General features: G+C 39.2%; 1 protein-coding gene and 2 long non-coding RNA genes across 3 annotated transcripts; 2 read left to right on the top strand and 1 right to left on the bottom strand.

The window, feature by feature from the left end:
• Positions 1-963: 963 nt before the first annotated feature.
• On the bottom strand, positions 964-3,042 carry LOC147339551 (uncharacterized). The gene is made up of 3 exons (XR_015129896.1): positions 3,012-3,042; positions 1,252-1,383; positions 964-1,057 (listed from the first exon to the last, which is right to left on the bottom strand). It is a non-coding gene; the product is annotated as an uncharacterized LOC147339551 (long non-coding RNA).
• A 3,591-nt stretch (positions 3,043-6,633) lies between these two features.
• LOC147339550 (uncharacterized) lies at positions 6,634-10,614 on the top strand. Its single transcript, XR_015130316.1, has 3 exons — positions 6,634-6,960; positions 7,336-7,407; positions 10,368-10,614. It is a non-coding gene; the product is annotated as an uncharacterized LOC147339550 (long non-coding RNA).
• A 135-nt stretch (positions 10,615-10,749) lies between these two features.
• LOC147339549 (uncharacterized) lies at positions 10,750-14,728 on the top strand. The gene is made up of 4 exons (XM_086299862.1): positions 10,750-11,382; positions 12,003-12,155; positions 12,506-12,595; positions 13,071-14,728. The coding sequence occupies exons 1-4, from the start codon at positions 10,840-10,842 to the stop codon at positions 13,377-13,379; spliced, it is 1,095 nt and encodes a 364-aa protein (XP_086155988.1). The 5' UTR covers positions 10,750-10,839; the 3' UTR covers positions 13,380-14,728.
• Positions 14,729-22,216: the final 7,488 nt, after the last annotated feature.

The raw sequence follows: 22,216 nt of genomic DNA, 5'->3' as shown, positions 1-22,216 counted from the left end.
AGACCCTACAATAAACCCCAACAGTAAGATGAGCCCCTGTTAACAAGCACCTGGAGTCAGTGTGGAGGAAGAACTCCATTTTAACAGGAAGAAACCTCCAGCAGACCACGGCTTAGGGAGTGACAGCCGGTTTGAGGGGAGGACAAAGGGCAGAGAGGCAAATATTAACTTCATGTGGCCTACAGATTAGCTCGACAACAGTGCATAGAGGGCTTCACGGAATGGGTTTATATGGCCAAGCAGCTGCATCCAAGCCTTACAACATCAAGTGCAACACAAAACATCAGATGCAGTGTTGTAAAGCATCATTGTGAGGGGCGCTTTTTGTTAGGAGCTGGGCTCTGTCTTAGATCCAGTGAACTAGTGTTGGTGTGAGGGTCTTGGGGTTTGGGGTCTGGGATGCAGGGGGCCTGCAAGGAGTATGGAGCACCAGTGCCCGGAGTCGCCAGTTTCATGGTTTGGTCTCTCCATGCGCAGGGGGGGTCCACGCCTCCTCGGATGCACTATCATGTGGAGCGAGCTGGCCCATGTTGGGAGGTACGATCTGCGCTTTAGGGAATCTCAGGAACCTCAAGGACCTTTGGGGGAAGCAAAATCCCACACCTAAGCAGCAGGCGTGGGGCATTTTGGGTAGGTTAGGGGCAGCTTGTCTTGTCCTTTCTTTGTGTGTGGATAACTGGCATGGGATGCAGCACATGGAAATCTGCAGCAGTGCAAGGCTGTTGTTACAGCCCTTCTAGGTAAACACAGTTCAAGTGCTGCAGTAGAGAAAACCTGACAAAATTGCACGGCAAAAAAAAAAGAAATAAATAGAGAGCAACTTTCCCCTGGCTGCTACACACCTATCTTTCATTAAAAAATGTAAACCATTATGTGACTCACAATTCAAATCATGTAATTTTATTTATAGAAAATAACATTTTTATTTCTTTAAATAAAGAACGTTTTAACAAAGCTAACACAATAGCTCGATGATAAGCATAAACTTGTTGCCGTCACATTACGCAGCACATTTTAGGAGAGCTGGTCTGGGAGTTTGCCTTCTGTCGGATGAACTCTGGATAACAAACCAGAAGAGGAAAACAGAGAAAAGAAAAAAAAGTAGACACATTCCAGTGAACAAACAGAAAAACAGTCTTACGGCATTATTGGTCTTTCTGTGGAGAAATATTGTTAACTAATATTGTATGACTGTTAAAACTGACAAATAGTCTGACCAGTGAAAGGAAGTGACCTCCCTGATTAGCTCACCTGCCAAATCTGTCCGGGAGATTTCCACCAACCCCTCATAGAGGCCTTTGGTAGGGTTTTCTCCAGCTACGAGCACTCCATGAAGCCAGATTAACAGCATCCGGTGACCATGATCTTTGAAGCTTTTCTTACCTTCAATTTAGATTTATATCAAGCATTATCCATCTGAACTTTTAGTTAAACACAGTCACTGTAGACAGTTCTTATACCATCAGAACATTTATAGAATCACAGTAACTAACTAGTTCATATAGTCCACTGGGTCTGTATTGTAACCACAGACCAGCGTTAAGCAAGCGAGGTACTTGGCCAGTAAGCAAAGCTGAATGACATCCTGATATCTTACATTTTAAGTGCTCCAACAAAATGAAACAATATTTTATTTTATATAATTTAATATTTTATTTAAAGTTCAACTTTAAATTAAAAAAAAGGTTCAACAGGTTAAAAGTCAAATAGAGTTTAAAAGCAAGGTGTCAAAGATCTGGCATTTGGAATTAAAGAAAAAAGCTGTGCCCAGAATGTAACTCTTGCAACAGTGTACAAAAGCTGAAAAACTTATTACAATCCATGTTGCAAACTGCTGTCATCTTGGAGAGACTGCTCTTGGTTGGAGGACCAATCTACCCAAAGAGAAAGATTAGCAATTATATCCAACTATGTCCAACAAGGACAAGTGTGGGTTTGGATGGACGGAGGTACAGTATCTACCATTCAGGAGGAGGGCAATCTGGTGGGCAGTTTAGCCAAGTTATTGGCCAGTAGTTGGATGGGACCGGCCCCTTCTTGGGATCCTTGGGGATCAGGACAGCCTTCGGTTAGACATTCCGGGTGGGTCTCAACCATTAGCACCTGGTTCATTTGTGCTGCAGGATGCTAATGGAGTTAGCTTGTTAGCTTCCCTATCCAGTAGGTGTTAAACATGGCAGGGAATGGTGCTGTCCAATCCCTCTGCTTGACATGTCTGCCACTGTGATGGTTACTGGATCCTTTCAGGGAGGTTGTTGCAGTCTGCTCTTAGATCCACTAGGCACTGAGCATTTCTGTTATGTGTTGCATCCTTCTTACATATACTCTTCAGTATTGCTCTGTCTCCAGCGTTGGCGGGGCTGTTCTCATTTTGTTCTGCTGCCATTCAGACTATACTTTGGGTAGTTCAGTGGAGAACATCTGGTTTATTCTCCTGGCTTTTATCTCTCTGGTTAACCAAGATTCAGGTATCAGGTATAGGCAGTTGTAGTTGTGCTTCAGGTCATCATTATAAGACAAGATATTGTATGATAATAGACGTTTTTCTACAAAAAAGTGATGTTGTAAAAAAACCAAAAGAAAAACAACACCATCTGCTCTCTGAAATATTAAGGATTAAGCATCCATTTACTCATGTCAGACTATCCATATATTCTAAATAGATCTGTAGTTCATTTGTTGTAGTAGAATTGTAGAAAGAATTCTTGATCTGGGTTAAAATTGACCTAGACCAGAGTTAATCACCTCAGGTACTCAGAATGCTGTAGAGTGAATCAGTCAGTGCCAAATTTGAGAATTTATTTTCAATAAAATCACTGGACCCATGAAACAGTGCTTCTATGGTTCTGGACATTACAGGCCTTATATTACAGTTTTTCAAACTTGTATGATTTCCTGTGTAAAGATTTATATATATATATATATATATGAAAAAACCCAACAAGTACAAAAAAGGTAATAAAAATAGCAATAAAACTCAATAATTTTTTTAGGAACTCAGCACTGCTCACCTGTCCACTGTTGTTCTATAGCTTGTATATGTCCCAATGCTGAGCGAGAATCTTCCACTCCCCATAACACAGATGCTTTGTGGCGAGGGTCCATAAGACAGAACGGAAGTGCTGTGTCTCTGGCTGATGGTCCTATTTGAAGCTCAGAGGTCTTCTTACCTGCTCACATCCCCCGTGATCCTGAATTCAACAGGGAGAAAGTTTTGTGAGTCGTTCGAAGTTAAAAGGATGTTATCACGTTTTATGCATATGATGTACAAAGAAAACAAACTCTCAGTACCTCTTGCTTTTAAAACTAGCACAAAGAATTTACAAGATACTTAGCTGGTTTGTTAAATACCTTCTCCAGGAACAAAAGGCAGTACACAGCTGTTTTACACCTTAAGCTTCACACTCCCTTGCTACCTCCAAAAGTCATTTCCTTCTAAACCTAATACGTGGTTTTGTCATCTAGCAAGAACTGCAATCAAGCATTTGCAATAACTAATAAAAAAAAGCACTTGTGACAATTGTGTTGGTGACAGCTTTTGTTATAATATCAATAATATTCATATGAATATGGGATACTGTTACATGTTTGCACAGACTTTTGTGGAATATGGAGACACTCCTGGCATTATATGAGCAAAGTGAGACTCATTTTTTAGGGTTGGTGGAGATGAGTGTGAAGATCCAAACAATCCCTGTCAGTGATGGAGAAGCTTTGATGAAAATATTTGGTAAAAAGTTCACCAGCATGAAGGAAATGAAGTTTCAAACTTTCCTTAGGAGGAGCCCAGCACGCCTGCTTAAAGAAAAGTGAGTGTGGCGATGTGGATGCTTGCAGCGACTGCTGTATAGAGGCCATCCTGCTACACATGAAACACATCAGAGTCATAATTGTTATTTTAGTCACGTTGTTTATTATCCTTATTGTTTTATCTGGGACTGTTTGCAGACATCTCAGAGAGAGGAGACACCAGCATCTGAACAGAGACTCAAACCAGCAACCTGCAGCTCCCTGCTTGGCTGCTCCAGTTTTCTCCTCACTCATGTTGCCCACCAGTGATTTCTAGCTGCCCACCCACACAGCAGGCTAGAATATGCGCTGAGCCTCAGCACCCAATACTTGGACATGTTTTCTTTATTAAATAATGAACCAGACCCCAAAAGTAAACAGCTGTTATTGCTAGGCAACGGGAGCAGCCTTTGGCGATGCAGCACCTGACATTCCTGACCATGTGGGCGGAGCATGCATGAAATGGAATGTTCAGTAGAACTGTGCAACACAAGCACTTAGTTCCAGCATGTTTCATTGTATCCAGACACAGCTAGAGACACATCTACAGCAGCATCTCTGTGCAGGACAAACGACAGTTGACGAAGAAACATCGAAAACTTCACTTCACTCCTCTACAAAACGTTGGCTCCTTTGTTTAAAAGGCCAAAATGAATCGAGGGAGAACGAGAAGAGGATCGGCGAGTGCTTCACCTCACAATTCAGTACAGCTGATTAACCTGCAAGAAGAACTTCAAATGATACAGGCTGAAAATATCAAATTAAAAGAAGAGGCAGAAAAATCAAGAGGAGAAGCTAAAGATTCAAAGTTTGAAACTGATGTAGTATTGCAGGAATTACTGCATGTGGGTCTCAAACTTAAAGGAGAGAAAATGGGAAAACAACAGGCAGAAAAGGAGAATGAAAAGATGAAGAAAGAACTGTTGGAAGCTCAAAAAGCATTGGAGGAAGAGAAAAGCACAGCACAAGAAGCCAACAATAAATATCAAACTGCAAAGAAGGAGGCAGGAAATGTGATGCAGGAATTACAGGAGGTGCAGGAAGCTTTTGAAGAGGGAAAAAAGAAAATGCAGTTGGCAACTCAAGAAGCTGCAAATGTAACAGCTGAAGCTGAAACACTAAGGAAGGAATTACTGCATGTAAAGCAACAACTTGAAGAGGAGAAAAGACGTAAAGATGAGGCAGAAAATGAGATTGAAAATTTGAAGAAAGAATTGTTGGAAGCTCAAAAAGTGTTGGAGGAAGAGAAAATTAAAATACAGGAAGCAAAGAAAGAAATGGAAGATACAAAGAGTCACACTGAAAACATGAAGAAGGAACTGATGAAAGTACAAGAAGAACTTGCAGAAGAGAAAATTGAGGTGAAGGTATTCAAGAAAGAAATGACGGTGACCAAGAAAGACTGCAAAGACGCACTGAAAGAACTACGAAAGCACAAAAAGGAAGCTAAAGAGCTCCTCAAACACAAAGGGAAACTGGCCAAACAGCAGCTGAAAGAAACATTTAAAGATGCCGAGGAGCAGCTCAACAAGACCTTAAACGAACTGAAGGCAAAAGAAAAAGAAAAGCAAGCTGAGGACAGGAGGGGATTCTGGAGCAGACTGCTGAGAAAGAACTGACTCAGCAGCATCAATAGTTTCTTCCTCCTAATGTTAAAATCTCCACCTTTCTTTCACCCCATCCTTCTTCTTGGGACGTTTGCTTGTTTTTTAAAAACTGAAACACACAAATAAAATTGCCATAACTTGACCTCATGTTGCCTGCTTCTTTTCTTGTGTGTCTGTGGATGTAAAACAGTAACACACTTTCTGCTCTGTGTCTTTAATTGTAAATAAATGCAATATGTTTTCATTTTAAAATGCAGTGCAAAAAACTTCTGCTCTGAATCTTTTTTTTAGCAAAAAGCTTTTTTTTGCCTGTTGTGGAAGTTTTCCATTTAAATAAAGCTGCAGACGAGCGGTGAGCGGTAGCTAACATTCTTTAATCAAACACACAAAGAACAGACAACCAAGCTTGATGAAGTCCCTGCATGACCGCGGGACAGACGGTCAGCAGAGTCTGAGCCCACACTGAAAAAAAGGGACTGGCCATCTCTTGGATTTATATTAGCATCTTGCGTGTATTTAACACAAGTACCTCATGTTTTAAGGTTAGGTGTAACTATTTAGTGTAGAAACTACATGATATGCAGAGAAGGTACATTAATTTGTTCATATCACGTTCAAGTGAAGTAAGACAATAATGAAGCAATGTCAAATCTCGCGATATCGCACGTAATTTCATCTTGCGTTCTTTTGATCGTGGGTGAGGACTGCCGCCATCTCAGTAACGTCGTGCTGCCCGCCACTACTTTTTTGGTAAGTTGCTGCCTGCCACTACTTTTTTTTTGGTATATATGTTGATTTTCTGAATGAATATTTTCAAAATTACACCCAAATGTGGTTTAATGTATAGTGTGTCACCATGTAACGTTAACGTTAAATAAAGAATTGGCGCGTTTTCATTTGAATTTTTTTTTTGACAAGGAGCCGTTAAGTTGCAATTAACTTAACTCTAACATTGTTTGGTCTTGAATTTCAATTAGTTTGCAAAATGACTGTTCAGTTACATTATTCAACAGTGTGTATTGCACCGTGGTGAGATTTTGGCTACGTCCACGCATACACGGGTATTTTTGAAAACGGAGATTTTCCGTTTTCGTTTTAAAAAATAATCCCGTCCACACATAAAGGCAGAAATGAAGGAAAACGCTATTATGAACATCCCAAAGCAGCAGGTGGCGATATATGCCTAACCGTGCAGAAATGTTGGCCAATCAGAAGTCTAGAAGCCTCGGTGGGAAAAAGTAAACAAAGCTGGGGCATAGAAGCGGAACCAAGTCGTATGTGTGGAGGGACAGTAACTGTGTGTATATGTAAGCATTTAAGCACTGCAGAGAGTAGAATTAACAGTATTGTAGAAATTCATTTCACCGAAACAATAACGTGGCGCACAGTGTGACGTAGCCTTTGACTATCAAACCACCTCTGCTAATGTAATCGGCGGCATTAAGTTAGCTTACGCCCCTCAACGCCTTTTTTTTTTTTTTTTTTTTTGCTGCAGATTGAGAGACAAAGTCTATTCGCATTTCACTTGAAGTAAGCTGCTGGATCGGGGGTTTGAGTTGTTGTGGTAAGAACGTGACATTGTATTTTGTCAAAGTTTTCGTAATTAATTATGATACCGATAATATGCAAATATATGCAGTACAGTACACTCAAGCACTATTAAATATATGAATTCTAAGTACAGCTATCATTTATGCAATCTCTTTGCAATCAGTAATTTGTTTAACTCTGTCCAAAAATTGGGTTATTAATATTACACTTTGTGAATTGCTTGTCATACGTAATTTAGAGAGTCATCATTAGATTTAAGGGTTCATCCTTTTACTGTTGTGTATACCTTCCCATTGTTGTTCTCTTCATTCAATAATGCATCCTTGAAATATCAAACACCATTTTGTCCTCACTACACCTCACTCCTTCTTTATTTTCTCTTTTACAGTGAATGGTGCTAGAAGTGTTGCAGTGACATAGTAAATGTGGCAATGTAAGACCTGCCCTTCAGTTTTTCCAAGTAGGTCACATATTCTGAAACATTATCGAGTGAGACATAGGCACTTTGGAAATAATAATCGTATTCCATGTGTTCATGCAAGCTGTCCATGCAGTTCTAAAACATGGAATGCACTATTAATTCATTTGAATAGATGCCACGCTGTTAAAAATAGTCATCAGTCACAGGGATGTACATTTAGCTGTCATTTGTGTTCTTGTAAGGATCTTGTGTCTGAGAGAGATTACTGGACTCACATTAATGCACACTTGAAGAAAAATGAGGTTGTAACTTGTATGTTTTTGGACTGCAAATTCAAAACAAACGTCTTCGGATCTTTTAGATCCCACAAGAGTAGGAAACACAGGTGTTATTCAGTAAAAAATCTTAAACCAGGAATAGTAGTATCAGACACAGTTGCTTATCCAGAATCTGCCTCCAGTACCTTTGATGAACACATTGGTGAGGGTGCTCAGCCTGGTAGCAGTGCTGATGCTTCACATAACCTCCCCAATGTAATTGAGCACAGTTTGGCAGCAGCTTTATTAAAATTGGAACATTTTTCTAATGTACCAAGCAGAGCAATTAATGATTTTTTGGTAGAACTTCATCACTTAAGCGACTGTCTCTCAAAATCTCATGCTGAAGGTGTTCTAGTGGACATTTTTAAGAAGAACAACCTTCAAGTTGACAGAGCTGTCATAGAGGAAATCACTACTTCTCTGTGGTTAGCAAATCCTCTAAATAAGGCCATAGAAAAGGGTGGGCCATTGAGTTCTTCATATCAACGTAATCAATATTACAAGGAAAATTTTAATGTTGTTGAACCAGTTGAATATATTTTAGATGTGAAAGAAAACAAAACATTGCAGTATATTCCCATCCTAGAATCCCTGCGAGTGCTGCTGAGTAGGAAAGATATTGTGGACAAGATAGTTAGAATTCATGAAACACGAAGGGAGACTTTGATAGGAAAATAAATATTGTACAGGTCTTATAAGGATGGTCTGCATTGTAAGGAAAATACTTTGTTTTCAGGGGAAGAGCTAAGTTTATCCATAACTTTGTATGCTGATGACTTTGAGGTCTGTAACCCTTTGGGCACCTCCCGCAAAACTCACAAACTTTGTGCTGTGTACTGGGTACTGAATAATCTACCCCCAGATTCTCATTCTAATTTATCCTCAATTTTCCTGTGCATTTTGTGCAAAACTGACAACGTAAAATCATTTGGGTATGACAAGGTATTAGAGCCCCTATTACACGACCTAAGGTCTTTGGAAGTTGATGGAATTTTTGTCCCTCAACTGGACAAATCTCTGAAGGGGACAGTGCAGATTATTGCTGCTGACAATTTAGGAGCACATGGAATAGCAGGCTTTGTTGAGAACTTTACAGGCCCCTTCATTTGTCGTTTTTGTACAGCAACTGCTTCAGACATTCAATCACATGAGGTCAGGTCAGGAACTTTCATTCTCAGAACAAAAGAAACACATGAAACCCATGTCAGAGCAGCCATAGATAGTGGCACTAGCTATTTTGGAGTTAAAAGAGGCTGTCCTTTTACTGGAGCACTTTCTCATTTTCATGTTGTCAGTGGCTACCCTCCTGACATTGCCCATGATCTCTTTGAAGGCATTGTGCCTGTTGAAATAGCACATTGCCTCAAGTTACTGATATCAAAGAAGTATATCTCCTTGGATGATATAAACAATTCCATATTGCATTTCCCATACAAGTGGACAGACAAAACCAATAAGCCTCATACTTTGCCACAAAATCTTTCAAGCAGGAAAACCATAGGGGGCAATGCCCATGAAAACTGGTGCTTGTTAAGACTACTCCCATTTCTGATAGGCCCCAAAATCCGAACATGAGCCAGTATGGCAGGTCTTGTTGGATCTAAAACAGATTGTTGAGCTAGTGGTTTCTCCAGTTCACAGTGAAGAGTCTATTGCTTACCTTGAGAGCAAAATTTCAGATCATCGACAAAGGTATCAAGAGGTGTTTCCTAACAACAAATTGCTGCCTAAACACCACTACATAGAGCATTACCCACAACTAATTCAGCTTTTTGGGCCTCTCGTGGGACTTTGGACCATTAGATTTGAGGCTAAGCACAGTTTCTTTAAAAAGATTATGAAACACACCAGTTGCTTTAAAAACGTCCCTCTGTCTTTGGCTGTGAAGCATCAGTTTATGATTGGTTATCACCTGTCCTCTCCAAGTATTGATAAACCACTGCTGGATGTGTCAGAAGCATCCACTGTCCCATTAGATGTTTTAAAGGAAGAGCTAGCTCAAGCTTTCAAACAGAGAAATCCTTTTGTATCTGAAATACACATTGCAAAAAATGTTTGTAGGAAGGGAATACAATACAGGCCTGGTATGATAGTGGCATATGGTTCTTGTGGTGGCTTGCCTGAATTTGGGGAAATCCATCAAATATGCATTTTGCAGCAGGGACTATTTTTTGTGTTAAAACTGCTGTGTGGATGGTATTGTGAGCATTATGGAGCCTTTCAGCTGACTCCATCTCCGGCACGAGAACTTGCTCTTGTGGAAGTCTCGGAACTGGCTGATGAATACCCACTGGCTGCCTATGCAGTTGGAGGTATGCAGATGGTGACCTTGAAGAGATCAATCTGTGTCTTTGGGTAAGATCATTTAAAAACAATTGTGCTGGGTGATAAGTATGTTGTACCTCCATGTTTAACCTTGTTTGCGTGGGAAATCGTGATGGAATTGGTAACATCATGCACTGGTGGATGTGATTAAAGAAAAGGAAGGACTGTTGAAAAAGTGTGCACGGTGCACGGTGCTGTCACATATAAATGTGTATGGGATACCTTGGGCACACTAACTGGTGTTGTTTTGTTTTGTTTTTTCTCAGAGTTAAGTTGTATTAGTGTTATAATGATAAAATATGAGGTTTGTTATAAAACTGATTGTAATTACATTTTCCTATTCTTTCCTAACAGACAGTGAAGAATGAACATGACAGCTCCAGCTATTCTCAGAGTTATCCTTGGACCAGACAGTAGTCAGAGGGTCATGATTTCTGCTGGTCTGCCTTCAACTGTTGCTGAACTGGAAGCTGAAATAAAGACTCAGTGCAAAATAATGGAACCCTTCCGATTGCAGTTCATGGACACACTTTTTGGCAACGAGTTTGTGAACTTAACTTCAATGGAAGAAATCCAAGACAAAGCGACAATCAAAATTGTATACACATCCTTCCAACCTCAAGACCAAGGTGAAGACACATTTTCTTTTCCATCAACCAGTGCTCCTGATGACACATCTACTTCTGGTGACAGCACCGTGACTCTTTCATCTCCAGAGTCTACATCATCACGGTCTTCGTGGCCAGATTTGTTCTGCATTCCCAATTTCACATATGATGCTGAAATTAAGCTTGCGCAGGCCCATGTAGCTTTCAAAGAAAATGGGATGCTGCTGATCCCTGATCCAAAGCTGAAGTCCGACATTTTGGAGGGTTTAATCCAGGAGGTAGTCAAGCACACAGTCTACCTCACAGACAGTAAGTTTGACCAAGTTGCAGAGGCACTCATCCTGAAGCATCCATGTTTAAAAGAAAAAGGCTCACACAGTGGCTATGCGGGATGGAAGTTGAGCCTCAAATACAAGTTATCAAACTACCGCACACATCTCCGCAAAATAGGATGTCCTGAAGTATGTGTGAATTCTTTGAAAAATAAGCCAGCTGAGAAATGTTCCCCTGCTTCTGCCGTTAAGCGACCAAAGAGGGGTGAAGTGGATTACTGCCCCTCTTTTCCACTTGGAGAAAGTGAACAGTCCCTTGAGAAGATGAGGGTTGAACTCCTTTCCGATGTGAAGAGGCGCAACAACAGAGAGACAGTCATGGATAAAATGAACAGAACATATGCATTGAGAAGACAAGAAGTCATTTTTGATGCTCCCATGATCAGAAATGTACAAGAGAGATGGCCGGCTCTTTTCTTCCCAGCAGAGGTAATTTAAGTACGGAAAAGAGGACAGCAAAAAAAAAAATGCATTAACCCTCTCAGGCTCAAATTAAGTTTTTGTTGCTAATGCACAACCAAGTCCCGCAGTGGTACTTCTGAGTAAAAAAAAAACCTCATAAAATATGTATGTGGGGTAATCAGGTTGTTAGTTTTTAACTGTTGCAAATCGGCAACGCCTGCCTCAAGAGGATTAACTAGTTGTGTCATAGATGTGTTAATGTGTAAAGGTAGTCCATATGGAAAAGATATATATAAATATTCTAAAGTTTGTATCTGTCTTTTGTGAAACTTGTATGAAAAGCATACATGAGAGAAAACAGATATAAGATCCCTTGAAAAATTATATAAATGAAACTTTTGGATACTTACTAAAATAATATATGAAAGTGGCCACTTTCATGAGTAAATCATATAAGTCTTATGTGATTTACTATATCAAGCAAGCCAAATCTGATGCAAGTCTTTAATAAGTTTTTTCTATTTCTTTTTCATATGGGAGTGCTTGACTTTATTAGGATGTGTGTCCATATATTGCATAGCAGAGTCCAGATGAAGAACTATGCTCTATACCAGCCATTATTTGAAAATAATTTCATGTTGTTTCAGATAAACGCAGAGTTCAAACGCATCACAACCATGACTTTACAGTCAAGGTTTCTGTCGCAGCTTGACTATCTCTCCGAAAGTCTCCTGAAAGTGTTTGCAACGCGATCAGGGGAGCAGGGCAGGAAGATAAAGGATGTAACTGCCATGATGACAGTAAGAACTTTTAAATTATTTAACTACAAAGTGTATATGCATTGCATTAGGTCAGTAAAAGATTTATACGTTGCATCCTTTGCAAAGCTCAACTTTTACTTGTGAGTACCAATTCTACTGAAAGGACCCTATCATTTTCGTCATGCATTTAGTGTCCCACTGTGAAAAATTGATCTTTTTTATATGATCTGGAAACTATTTAGTCCACTCCCTAAAAATCATGTCAAACTTTTGAAAATTGTTTTGCTGGTGTTGCATGTTGATGACTGGTTCAAAAACACTGTCTTTGATCACTTTCTTCTATGCTACTGAAAATTTATCTATTTTTTTTCTTTGTTATAATTCTTAAGGATGACATTGATGCTCGAAGGGAGTCCCTCATCAAAGGACTGTGCTTCTATCTGAATGAAAATCCTGACATCTTGGTGCAGGAGTACATGGTGAGTGTTTTATGAGTAGATTGTGGCTTTGCAACGTTTTTCAAAATGTATTCAGATAGCCATTTAATTCTCCTTGGACTAGGCAGGCCTAGTAGTCCTCTTTAATAATATGGCAAAGAGATTCTAACACTGAGATTAAAACAAAAGGTTAAACTTGTTCGCTACATCGCTTTTGTTTGGAAAAAAAATTGCCCAACTGTGAGGCTGAAAGAAAATCTAAATTCTTCTGAGTGACATAGCCTGGCTTGCTGGTGGGCCAATGACTTTCTAACAAAAGACTAATGTAGACCTTGAATGCCCTTCATTTGAAATAAAAAAAAAACAAAAAAAACTTTGTGTGTGTGTGTTCTATTTGTTGTTGTTGTTTTTTTCGTTTAGAAACAGATCATGAATGGCAGCATGACAGGGCACTGAATGTAAAAAAGAGGATTTGTCTAAAAAAGGAATCTTAAAGAAATGTTTTATCTTTAACCAGGACATGACCGAGGCCACTGCACTGACTGCTATAGAGAAAACAACGGTGGGCATTTATGTCTCCAGAGATACGCCAGGCAATGACTGTCCTGATGTTGGCATCATCATCGAGGGTGTGGTGGTTCTTCAGGATTTGGATAGTGTGGCCCTTGCAGTTGCCATGCTTTTTGGACTGTTTTACTCGTTGAACATGAGTTACCCATCACAGCTCCGCTACACCTTTGAGGTCATTCAGAAGGTGGTAATGGAATTGGATGCAACTCTGCTCTCAAGAAAAGCCCAAAATTTAAAGACAAAACTGCTCATGTAAAGAAAGTTCACTGTTGCTCGGCATGTGAGGTGGTTTGCTCTCTCACTTGTTCTCCTGCATTTTGGAGGTTCGATATCAACGACAAATCAGTGTTCACTATTGTGTACTTTGTAAATGCCATATAGATGGGGCCTGGCTTGGTTTTGTTGTTTCCTTTTTGCTCTCTGTTCAAGTTTTCTAATTGGCAGCATTTTTAGATTTTGGTTTATTTGTTTTTAAAAGTGAAGAAATGTAGGATTGTTCACCCCAAATAGTCCCATCATGGCTATGTGAAACAGCATTTTAGGTTTAATTTAGTTGGTGTAAGATTGCTTTGATGGTTTTATGTTTTAAACCAAGATGTTTCAGTATGATCATTGCTGGAATTTTTGAAACTTTTTTTGTATTTGTTAATTTTTTTTAAGTCACTCTATCACTGTTATTTCTGTGGCTCTTTAATAAAGGTTTTGACTTGCAAGTGGTATTTTTTTCTTTTTTTAGTAATTAGGGCAAAATGCATAATGTTAATGATAAGGTTAATAGGTAGGTGTTTCCCAATCCAGTAATTTTAGAGTTAATGGTAACTAACATTATGTTAAATTATTTACAATTGTAATTGTTCATTTAATCTTAAAACCTTAAGCAGAATTTTTTGTATTACTGTTCTCTTTCAAAAAGGTAACCTGTGTTTTTCTGTGTTTTGTCAAGTCAATCATGGCATAGATATTAGACCTTTTAGTTTATTTATTTTTTCTCCCCACTCAGGTTACCATCTTGAAAGAGAACAGTGCGATATGTTATAAAGCTTACATTAAAAAATGTGTACTTGATACTAGAATATAATAACACATTGTTAAACGAAGATAACGTGTAGTATTTAAGTGACCAATTAGTGTTGGGTAAAAGTTACTCAATAGTGTTGGATTAAAGTGAGAAAATTATGAAAGAATAAAATATTCCAAGACTTCAAATTACTTCAACAGAACATGTCTCAGTCACATTTTATCAACACAAAATTTATAGGTTTATTGAAAGTGAATAACTTGTGTTAATTTAACACAATTTTTTCATTTGCTGCCAAAGCAAAGCATCTGTGTGCAACAAATGTCCACCATTGAATTAAGTAAATCCAACAACATATTTTTTTCAGTGCAGCATGGCTCTCAGTTAAATATCTCCAGGAACAAAAGGCAGTACACAGCTGTTTCACACTCCCTTGCTGCCTCCCAGAGTCCTCAAAGAGACAAAAGACTCTTCCTGTGGAGTCGTCTGCTTCCCCCAACTTCCTTACTACACCCCCACCATTTGTCTTACTGTATGAGTGTGAGACATGTTAAAATCCAGTGGCACCAAGGTATCATACAATAAAATAATGTGATTAATACATAAGTAAAAGAAATTCCTTTACATGCCCCTTCCTGATTTCTTATGTTTTAACATGTTTGTTACACTTACATGTTTCCAATTTCAAATGTTAACACAGATGTTCAGAGTAAATACAGATTGTAGTTTTTCAAATGATGATTTAATTTAGTTTGGGGAAACAGCTCCAACTTTACCTCATGTAGAAAAAGTCATTTCCTTCTAAACCTAATACGTGGTTTTGTCATCTAGCAAGAACTGCAATCAAGCATTTGCAATAACTAATAAAAAAAGCACTTGGGACAATTGTGTTGGTGACAGCTTTTGTTATAATATCAATAATATTTCTATGAATATGGGATACTGTTACATGTTTGCATAGACTTTTGTGGAATATGGAGACACTCCTGGCATTATATGAGCAAAGTGAGACTCATTTTTTAGGGTTGGTGGAGATGAGTGTGAAGATCCAAACAATCCCTGTCAGTGATGGAGAAGCTTTGATGGAAATATTTAGTAAAAAGTTCACCAGCATGAAGGAAATGAAGTTTCAAACTTTCCTTAGGAGGAGCCCAGCACGCCTGCTTAAAGAAAAGTGAGTGTGGCGATGTGGATGCTTGCAGCGACTGCTGTATAGAGGCCATCCTGCTACACATGAAACACATCAGAGTCATAACTGTTATTTTAGTCACGTGTTTGTTTATTATCCTTATTGTTTTATCTGGGACTGTTTGCAGACATCTCAGAGAGAGGAGACACCAGCATCTGAACAGAGACTCAAACCAGCAACCTGCAGCTCCCTGCTTGGCTGCTCCAGTTTTCTCCTCACTCATGTTGCCCACCAGTGATTTCTAGCTGCCCACCCACACAGCAGGCTAGAATATGCGCTGAGCCTCAGCACCCAATACTTGGACATGTTTTCTTTATTAAATAATGAACCAGACCCCAAAAGTAAACAGCTGTTATTGCTAGGCAACGGGAGCAGCCTTTGGCGATGCAGCACCTGACATTCCTGACCATGTGGGCGGAGCATGCATGAAATGGAATGTTCAGTAGAACTGTGCAACACAAGCACTTAGTTCCAGCATGTTTCATTGTATCCAGACACAGCTAGAGACACATCTACAGCAGCATCTCTGTGCAGGACAAACGACAGTTGACGAAGAAACATCGAAAACTTCACTTCACTCCTCTACAAAACGTTGGCTCCTTTGTTTAAAAGGCCAAAATGAATCAGGGGAGAACGAGAAGAGGATCGGCGAGTGCTTCACCTCACAATTCAGTACAGCTGATTAACCTGCAAGAAGAACTTCAAATGATACAGGCTGAAAATATCAAATTAAAAGAAGAGGCAGAAAAATCAAGAGGAGAAGCTAAAGATTCAAAGTTTGAAACTGATGTAGTATTGCAGGAATTACTGCATGTGGGTCTCAAACTTAAAGGAGAGAAAATGGGAAAACAACAGGCAGAAAAGGAGAATGAAAAGATGAAGAAAGAACTGTTGGAAGCTCAAAAAGCATTGGAGGAAGAGAAAAGCACAGCACAAGAAGCCAACAATAAATATCAAACTGCAAAGAAGGAGGCAGGAAATGTGATGCAGGAATTACAGGAGGTGCAGGAAGCTTTTGGAGAGGGAAAAAAGAAAATGCAGTTGGCAACTCAAGAAGCTGCAAATGTAACAGCTGAAGCTGAAACACTAAGGAAGGAATTACTGCATGTAAAGCAACAACTTGAAGAGGAGAAAAGACGTAAAGATGAGGCAGAAAATGAGATTGAAAATTTGAAGAAAGAATTGTTGGAAGCTCAAAAAGTGTTGGAGGAAGAGAAAATTAAAATACAGGAAGCAAAGAAAGAAATGGAAGATACAAAGAGTCACAATGAAAACATGAAGAAGGAACTGATGAAAGTACAAGAAGAACTTGCAGAAGAGAAAATTGAGGTGAAGGTATTCAAGAAAGAAATGACGGTGACCAAGAAAGACTGCAAAGACGCACTGAAAGAACTACGAAAGCACAAAAAGGAAGCTAAAGAGCTCCTCAAACACAAAGGGAAACTGGCCAAACAGCAGCTGAAAGAAACATTTAAAGATGCCGAGGAGCAGCTCAACAAGACCTTAAACGAACTGAAGGCAAAAGAAAAAGAAAAGCAAGCTGAGGACAGGAGGGGATTCTGGAGCAGACTGCTGAGAAAGAACTGACTCAGCAGCATCAATAGTTTCTTCCTCCTAATGTTAAAATCTCCACCTTTCTTTCACCCCATCCTTCTTCTTGGGACGTTTGCTTGTTTTTTAAAAACTGAAACACACAAATAAAATTGCCATAACTTGACCTCATGTTGCCTGCTTCTTTTCTTGTGTGTCTGTGGATGTAAAACAGTAACACACTTTCTGCTCTGTGTCTTTAATTGTAAATAAATGCAATATGTTTTCATTTTAAAATGCAGTGCAAAAAACTTCTGCTCTGAATCTTTTTTTTAGCAAAAAGCTTTTTGTTGGCTGTTGTGGAAGTTTTCCATTTAAATAAAGCTGCAGACGAGCGGTGAGCGGTAGCTAACATTCTTTAATCAAACACACAAAGAACAGACAACCAAGCTTGATGAAGTCCCTGCATGACCGCGGGACAGACGGTCAGCAGAGTCTGAGCCCAGCATGGCTCTCAGTTAAATACCTTCTCCAGGAACAAAAGGCAGTACACAGCTGTTTCACACTCCCTTGCTGCCTCCCAGAGTCCTCAAAGAGACAAAAGACTCTTCCTGTGGAGTTTTCTGCTTCCCCCAACTTCCTTACTACACCCCCACCATTTGTCTTACTGTATGAGTGTGAGACATGTTAAAATCCAGTGGCACCAAGGCATCATACAATAAAATAATGTGATTAATACATAAGTAAAAGAAATTCCTTTACATGCCCCTTTCTGATTTCTTATGTTTTAACATGTTTGTTACACTTACATGTTTCCAATTTCAAATGTTAACACAGATGTTCAGAGTAAATACAGATTGTAGTTTTTCAAATGATGATTTAATTTAGTTTGGGGAAACAGCTCCAACTTTACCTCATGTAGAAAAAGTCATTTCCTTCTAAACCTAATACGTGGTTTTGTCATCTAGCAAGAACTGCAATCAAGCATTTGCAATAACTAATAAAAAAAAGCACTTGTGACAATTGTGTTGGTGACAGCTTTTGTTATAATATCAATAATATTCATATGAATATGGGATACTGTTACATGTTTGCACAGACTTTTGTGGAATATGGAGACACTCCTGGCATTATATGAGCAAAGTGAGACTCATTTTTTAGGGTTGGTGGAGATGAGTGTGAAGATCCAAACAATCCCTGTCAGTGATGGAGAAGCTTTGATGAAAATATTTGGTAAAAAGTTCACCAGCATGAAGGAAATGAAGTTTCAAACTTTCCTTAGGAGGAGCCCAGCACGCCTGCTTAAAGAAAAGTGAGTGTGGCGATGTGGATGCTTGCAGCGACTGCTGTATAGAGGCCATCCTGCTACACATGAAACACATCAGAGTCATAATTGTTATTTTAGTCACGTTGTTTATTATCCTTATTGTTTTATCTGGGACTGTTTGCAGACATCTCAGAGAGAGGAGACACCAGCATCTGAACAGAGACTCAAACCAGCAACCTGCAGCTCCCTGCTTGGCTGCTCCAGTTTTCTCCTCACTCATGTTGCCCACCAGTGATTTCTAGCTGCCCACCCACACAGCAGGCTAGAATATGCGCTGAGCCTCAGCACCCAATACTTGGACATGTTTTCTTTATTAAATAATGAACCAGACCCCAAAAGTAAACAGCTGTTATTGCTAGGCAACGGGAGCAGCCTTTGGCGATGCAGCACCTGACATTCCTGACCATGTGGGCGGAGCATGCATGAAATGGAATGTTCAGTAGAACTGTGCAACACAAGCACTTAGTTCCAGCATGTTTCATTGTATCCAGACACAGCTAGAGACACATCTACAGCAGCATCTCTGTGCAGGACAAACGACAGTTGACGAAGAAACATCGAAAACTTCACTTCACTCCTCTACAAAACGTTGGCTCCTTTGTTTAAAAGGCCAAAATGAATCAGGGGAGAACGAGAAGAGGATCGGCGAGTGCTTCACCTCACAATTCAGTACAGCTGATTAACCTGCAAGAAGAACTTCAAATGATACAGGCTGAAAATATCAAATTAAAAGAAGAGGCAGAAAAATCAAGAGGAGAAGCTAAAGATTCAAAGTTTGAAACTGATGTAGTATTGCAGGAATTACTGCATGTGGGTCTCAAACTTAAAGGAGAGAAAATGGGAAAACAACAGGCAGAAAAGGAGAATGAAAAGATGAAGAAAGAACTGTTGGAAGCTCAAAAAGCATTGGAGGAAGAGAAAAGCACAGCACAAGAAGCCAACAATAAATATCAAACTGCAAAGAAGGAGGCAGGAAATGTGATGCAGGAATTACAGGAGGTGCAGGAAGCTTTTGAAGAGGGAAAAAAGAAAATGCAGTTGGCAACACAAGACGCTGCAAATGTAACAGCTGAAGCTGAAACACTAAGGAAGGAATTACTGCATGTAAAGCAACAACTTGAAGAGGAGAAAAGACGTAAAGATGAGGCAGAAAATGAGATTGAAAATTTGAAGAAAGAATTGTTGGAAGCTCAAAAAGTGTTGGAGGAAGAGAAAATGAAAATAGAGGAAAGAAAGAAAGAAATGGAAGATACAAAGAGTCACACTGAAAACATGAAGAAGGTACGGTGGCCCCTAGAGACAAAGCACGTACAAACTCCAAAACACTTACAAAATCCAAAACACGTGCAAAATCCAAAACACATGCAACTCCAAAACACTTACAAAATAAAAAACACATGCAAAAGACAAAACACGTACAAAATATAAAAAACATGCAAAATCCAAAACACGTACAAAATACAAAACACGTGCAAACTCCAAAGCACTTACAAAATCCAAAACACGTGCAAACTCCAAAACACTTACAAAATAAAAAACACATGCAAAAGACAAAACACGTACAAAATACAAAACACATGCAAAATACAAAACACGTACAAAATACAAAACACGTACAAAATACAAAACACGTGCAAACTCCAAAGCACTTACAAAATCCAAAACACGTGCAAACTCCAAAACACTTACAAAATAAAAAACACATGCAAAAGACAAAACACGTACAAAATACAAAACACATGCAAAATACAAAACACGTACAAAATACAAAACACGTACAATATACAAAACACGTGCAAAATACAAAACACGTGCAAACTCCAAAACACTTACAAAATACAAAACACATGCAAAATACAAAACACGTACAAAATACAAAACACGTACAAAATAGTGATGGGATTTCCGGCTCTTCGGTTCGGCTCACTAAAACGAGCCGGCTCTTTCGGCTCCGAACCGGCTCTTCAGGTTGTTTTGTTGCTTTAATTAATTTATTATTAACAATAATATAAAATTATGCACAAAAAGAATTACTAACGTAAAACAAAGTGGTTTTATTTATATACCGGTATGTTTATATATAAATATATGCGGTGGCCCCTAGAGACAAAACACGTACAAACTCCGAAAAACATTTCTAGCATGAATTGAACTTCCAAAGCAGAGCTACTAGATCACTTAAATTACACAATTGAAAGCATGTGTGTATTGTTTGTGTATTTATACACAGGCACTCATATATATATTCAAATAATTTAAAAAAAAGTTCATTTACCTGTTACTACCACACACCAAATCCGGTTGTTGGTACTTGCTGGCTTGTGTAGCCACAAGATACCAAAAGCTCCACACTGCGCCCAGCATCCTGGAGCACTTCTGTTGTCTTTTGTACGTGTTTTGAGTTTTTATGTGCTTCTGAGTTTTTACATGCTTCGGAGTTTGTACGTGTTTTGGAGTTTGCACATGCATCAGAGTTCGTACGTGATTTGAAGTTTGTATGTGCTTTGTCTCTAGGGGCCACCGTAAATATACTTTTATTTATTCACTCCACATAAAATGTAATAAATAAATCATATAATACAAAAATCAACTATTCACATTTCAACTTTTAACTATTTAAATTTTCAGCTTTTTCCTTTTACAAATTTAAAGTGAAAACAACACAAAACACTGCAAACCACAACCCAATTAAATATAAATGAAAATATCAAAACAAAAAGAACATGCATATTCTCTGTCATATGGGCCTGGATGAATAAACTTTCTGAATCCTTTATCATCTGCAACCGAAAATAGTTGTGGATGATTACTATACGTTTTTGTCCCTGGCTCTCTTTGTCTCTCTCTCCATCTGGCTCTGTTCCTGCTACTGAGTGTAACTACCGCCCCTCCCCCCTCTGCCCAGCGTAAAGCACAAGGCTCACGTGCAGGCGAGAGAGAGGGTGAGAGAAAGAAAAAGAAAAAAACCCCCACGTGACGGCTCGCGATAAGGAGCCGGCTCGCGTCGTTCACGTCAAAGAGTCGGCTCTAAGAGCCATTTCGTTCGCGAACGACCCATCACTAGTACAAAATCCAAAACACGTACAAAATCCAAAACACGTACAAAATACAAAACGCGTGCAAAATCCAAAACACGTACAAAATACAAAACACGTGCAAACTCCAAAACACATGCAAAATACAAAACACATGCAAAATACAAAACACGTGCAAAATACAAAACACATGCAAAATACAAAACACGTACAAAATACAAAACACGTGCAAACCCCAAAACACGCGCAAACCCCAAAACACGCGCAAACTCCAAAACACAACGGAAGTGCTCCAGGACGCTAGGGGCAGTGTTGAGCTTTTGTTACCTAGTAACTACACAAGCCAGGAAGTACCAATGACCGGATTTGGGGTCTGCAGCCTTAAAGGCCGCATTTTAAGGCTGATTATGTCACAGCGACACGACAAAGACTGTCCCAATTCAAAGGCTGCTCGAAATGCGGCCCTCAAATGTGTCCTTAATTTCCCTGAATTTTAAGGATGGGTCTGTGTAGCCTTCATGGCCCAACATATCCCAGACTTCATAGCGCGGCGGTGGTTTGGATAATTTTGCCGAAAAAAAACGGCGGAAGCGGAGCGGACGAAGAGTAAACTTCCAGAAGTAAGTACTGAATATTATGTCACTTATTTATGCGCAAATGTTTTTATAATGAAGAACATTAAAACATTACTGTTGGCAACATGTCGGGAAAGTTATGTGACATTAGCGACGTTTGTACTAACTTGGTTTTAAAGCCTTCACTTCAAAATATTCGCCGTTCAATAGCTGACTTTAATCTTACAGAGAATGTGATGATTATATGCGTAATTAAAGTCAGTCATGTCAGTCAGCTGACGGTTCACTCCTTAAGCTGAAAGAAAGATGCTTTAATCACAGGAGTCACACATGTGTCCACTGTACCATCTGGGAACTCTTCTTGTTTAGCACTCGTAATGACACAAACACTAAATCCTCCTTCTCTGGTGCTGTTTTGT

Source organism: Aulonocara sp. 'chitande type north' Nkhata Bay, linkage group LG1, assembly GCF_057382095.1.
Source record: "Aulonocara sp. 'chitande type north' Nkhata Bay isolate Kocher_YH1m ecotype deep benthic linkage group LG1, A_spYH_male_GT1.1, whole genome shotgun sequence".
In the NCBI taxonomy this organism is placed as follows: Eukaryota; Metazoa; Chordata; class Actinopteri; order Cichliformes; family Cichlidae; genus Aulonocara; species Aulonocara sp. 'chitande type north' Nkhata Bay.
Note: the sequence above shows the minus strand (reverse complement) of the source record. Positions and strands in the feature narration are given on the sequence as shown.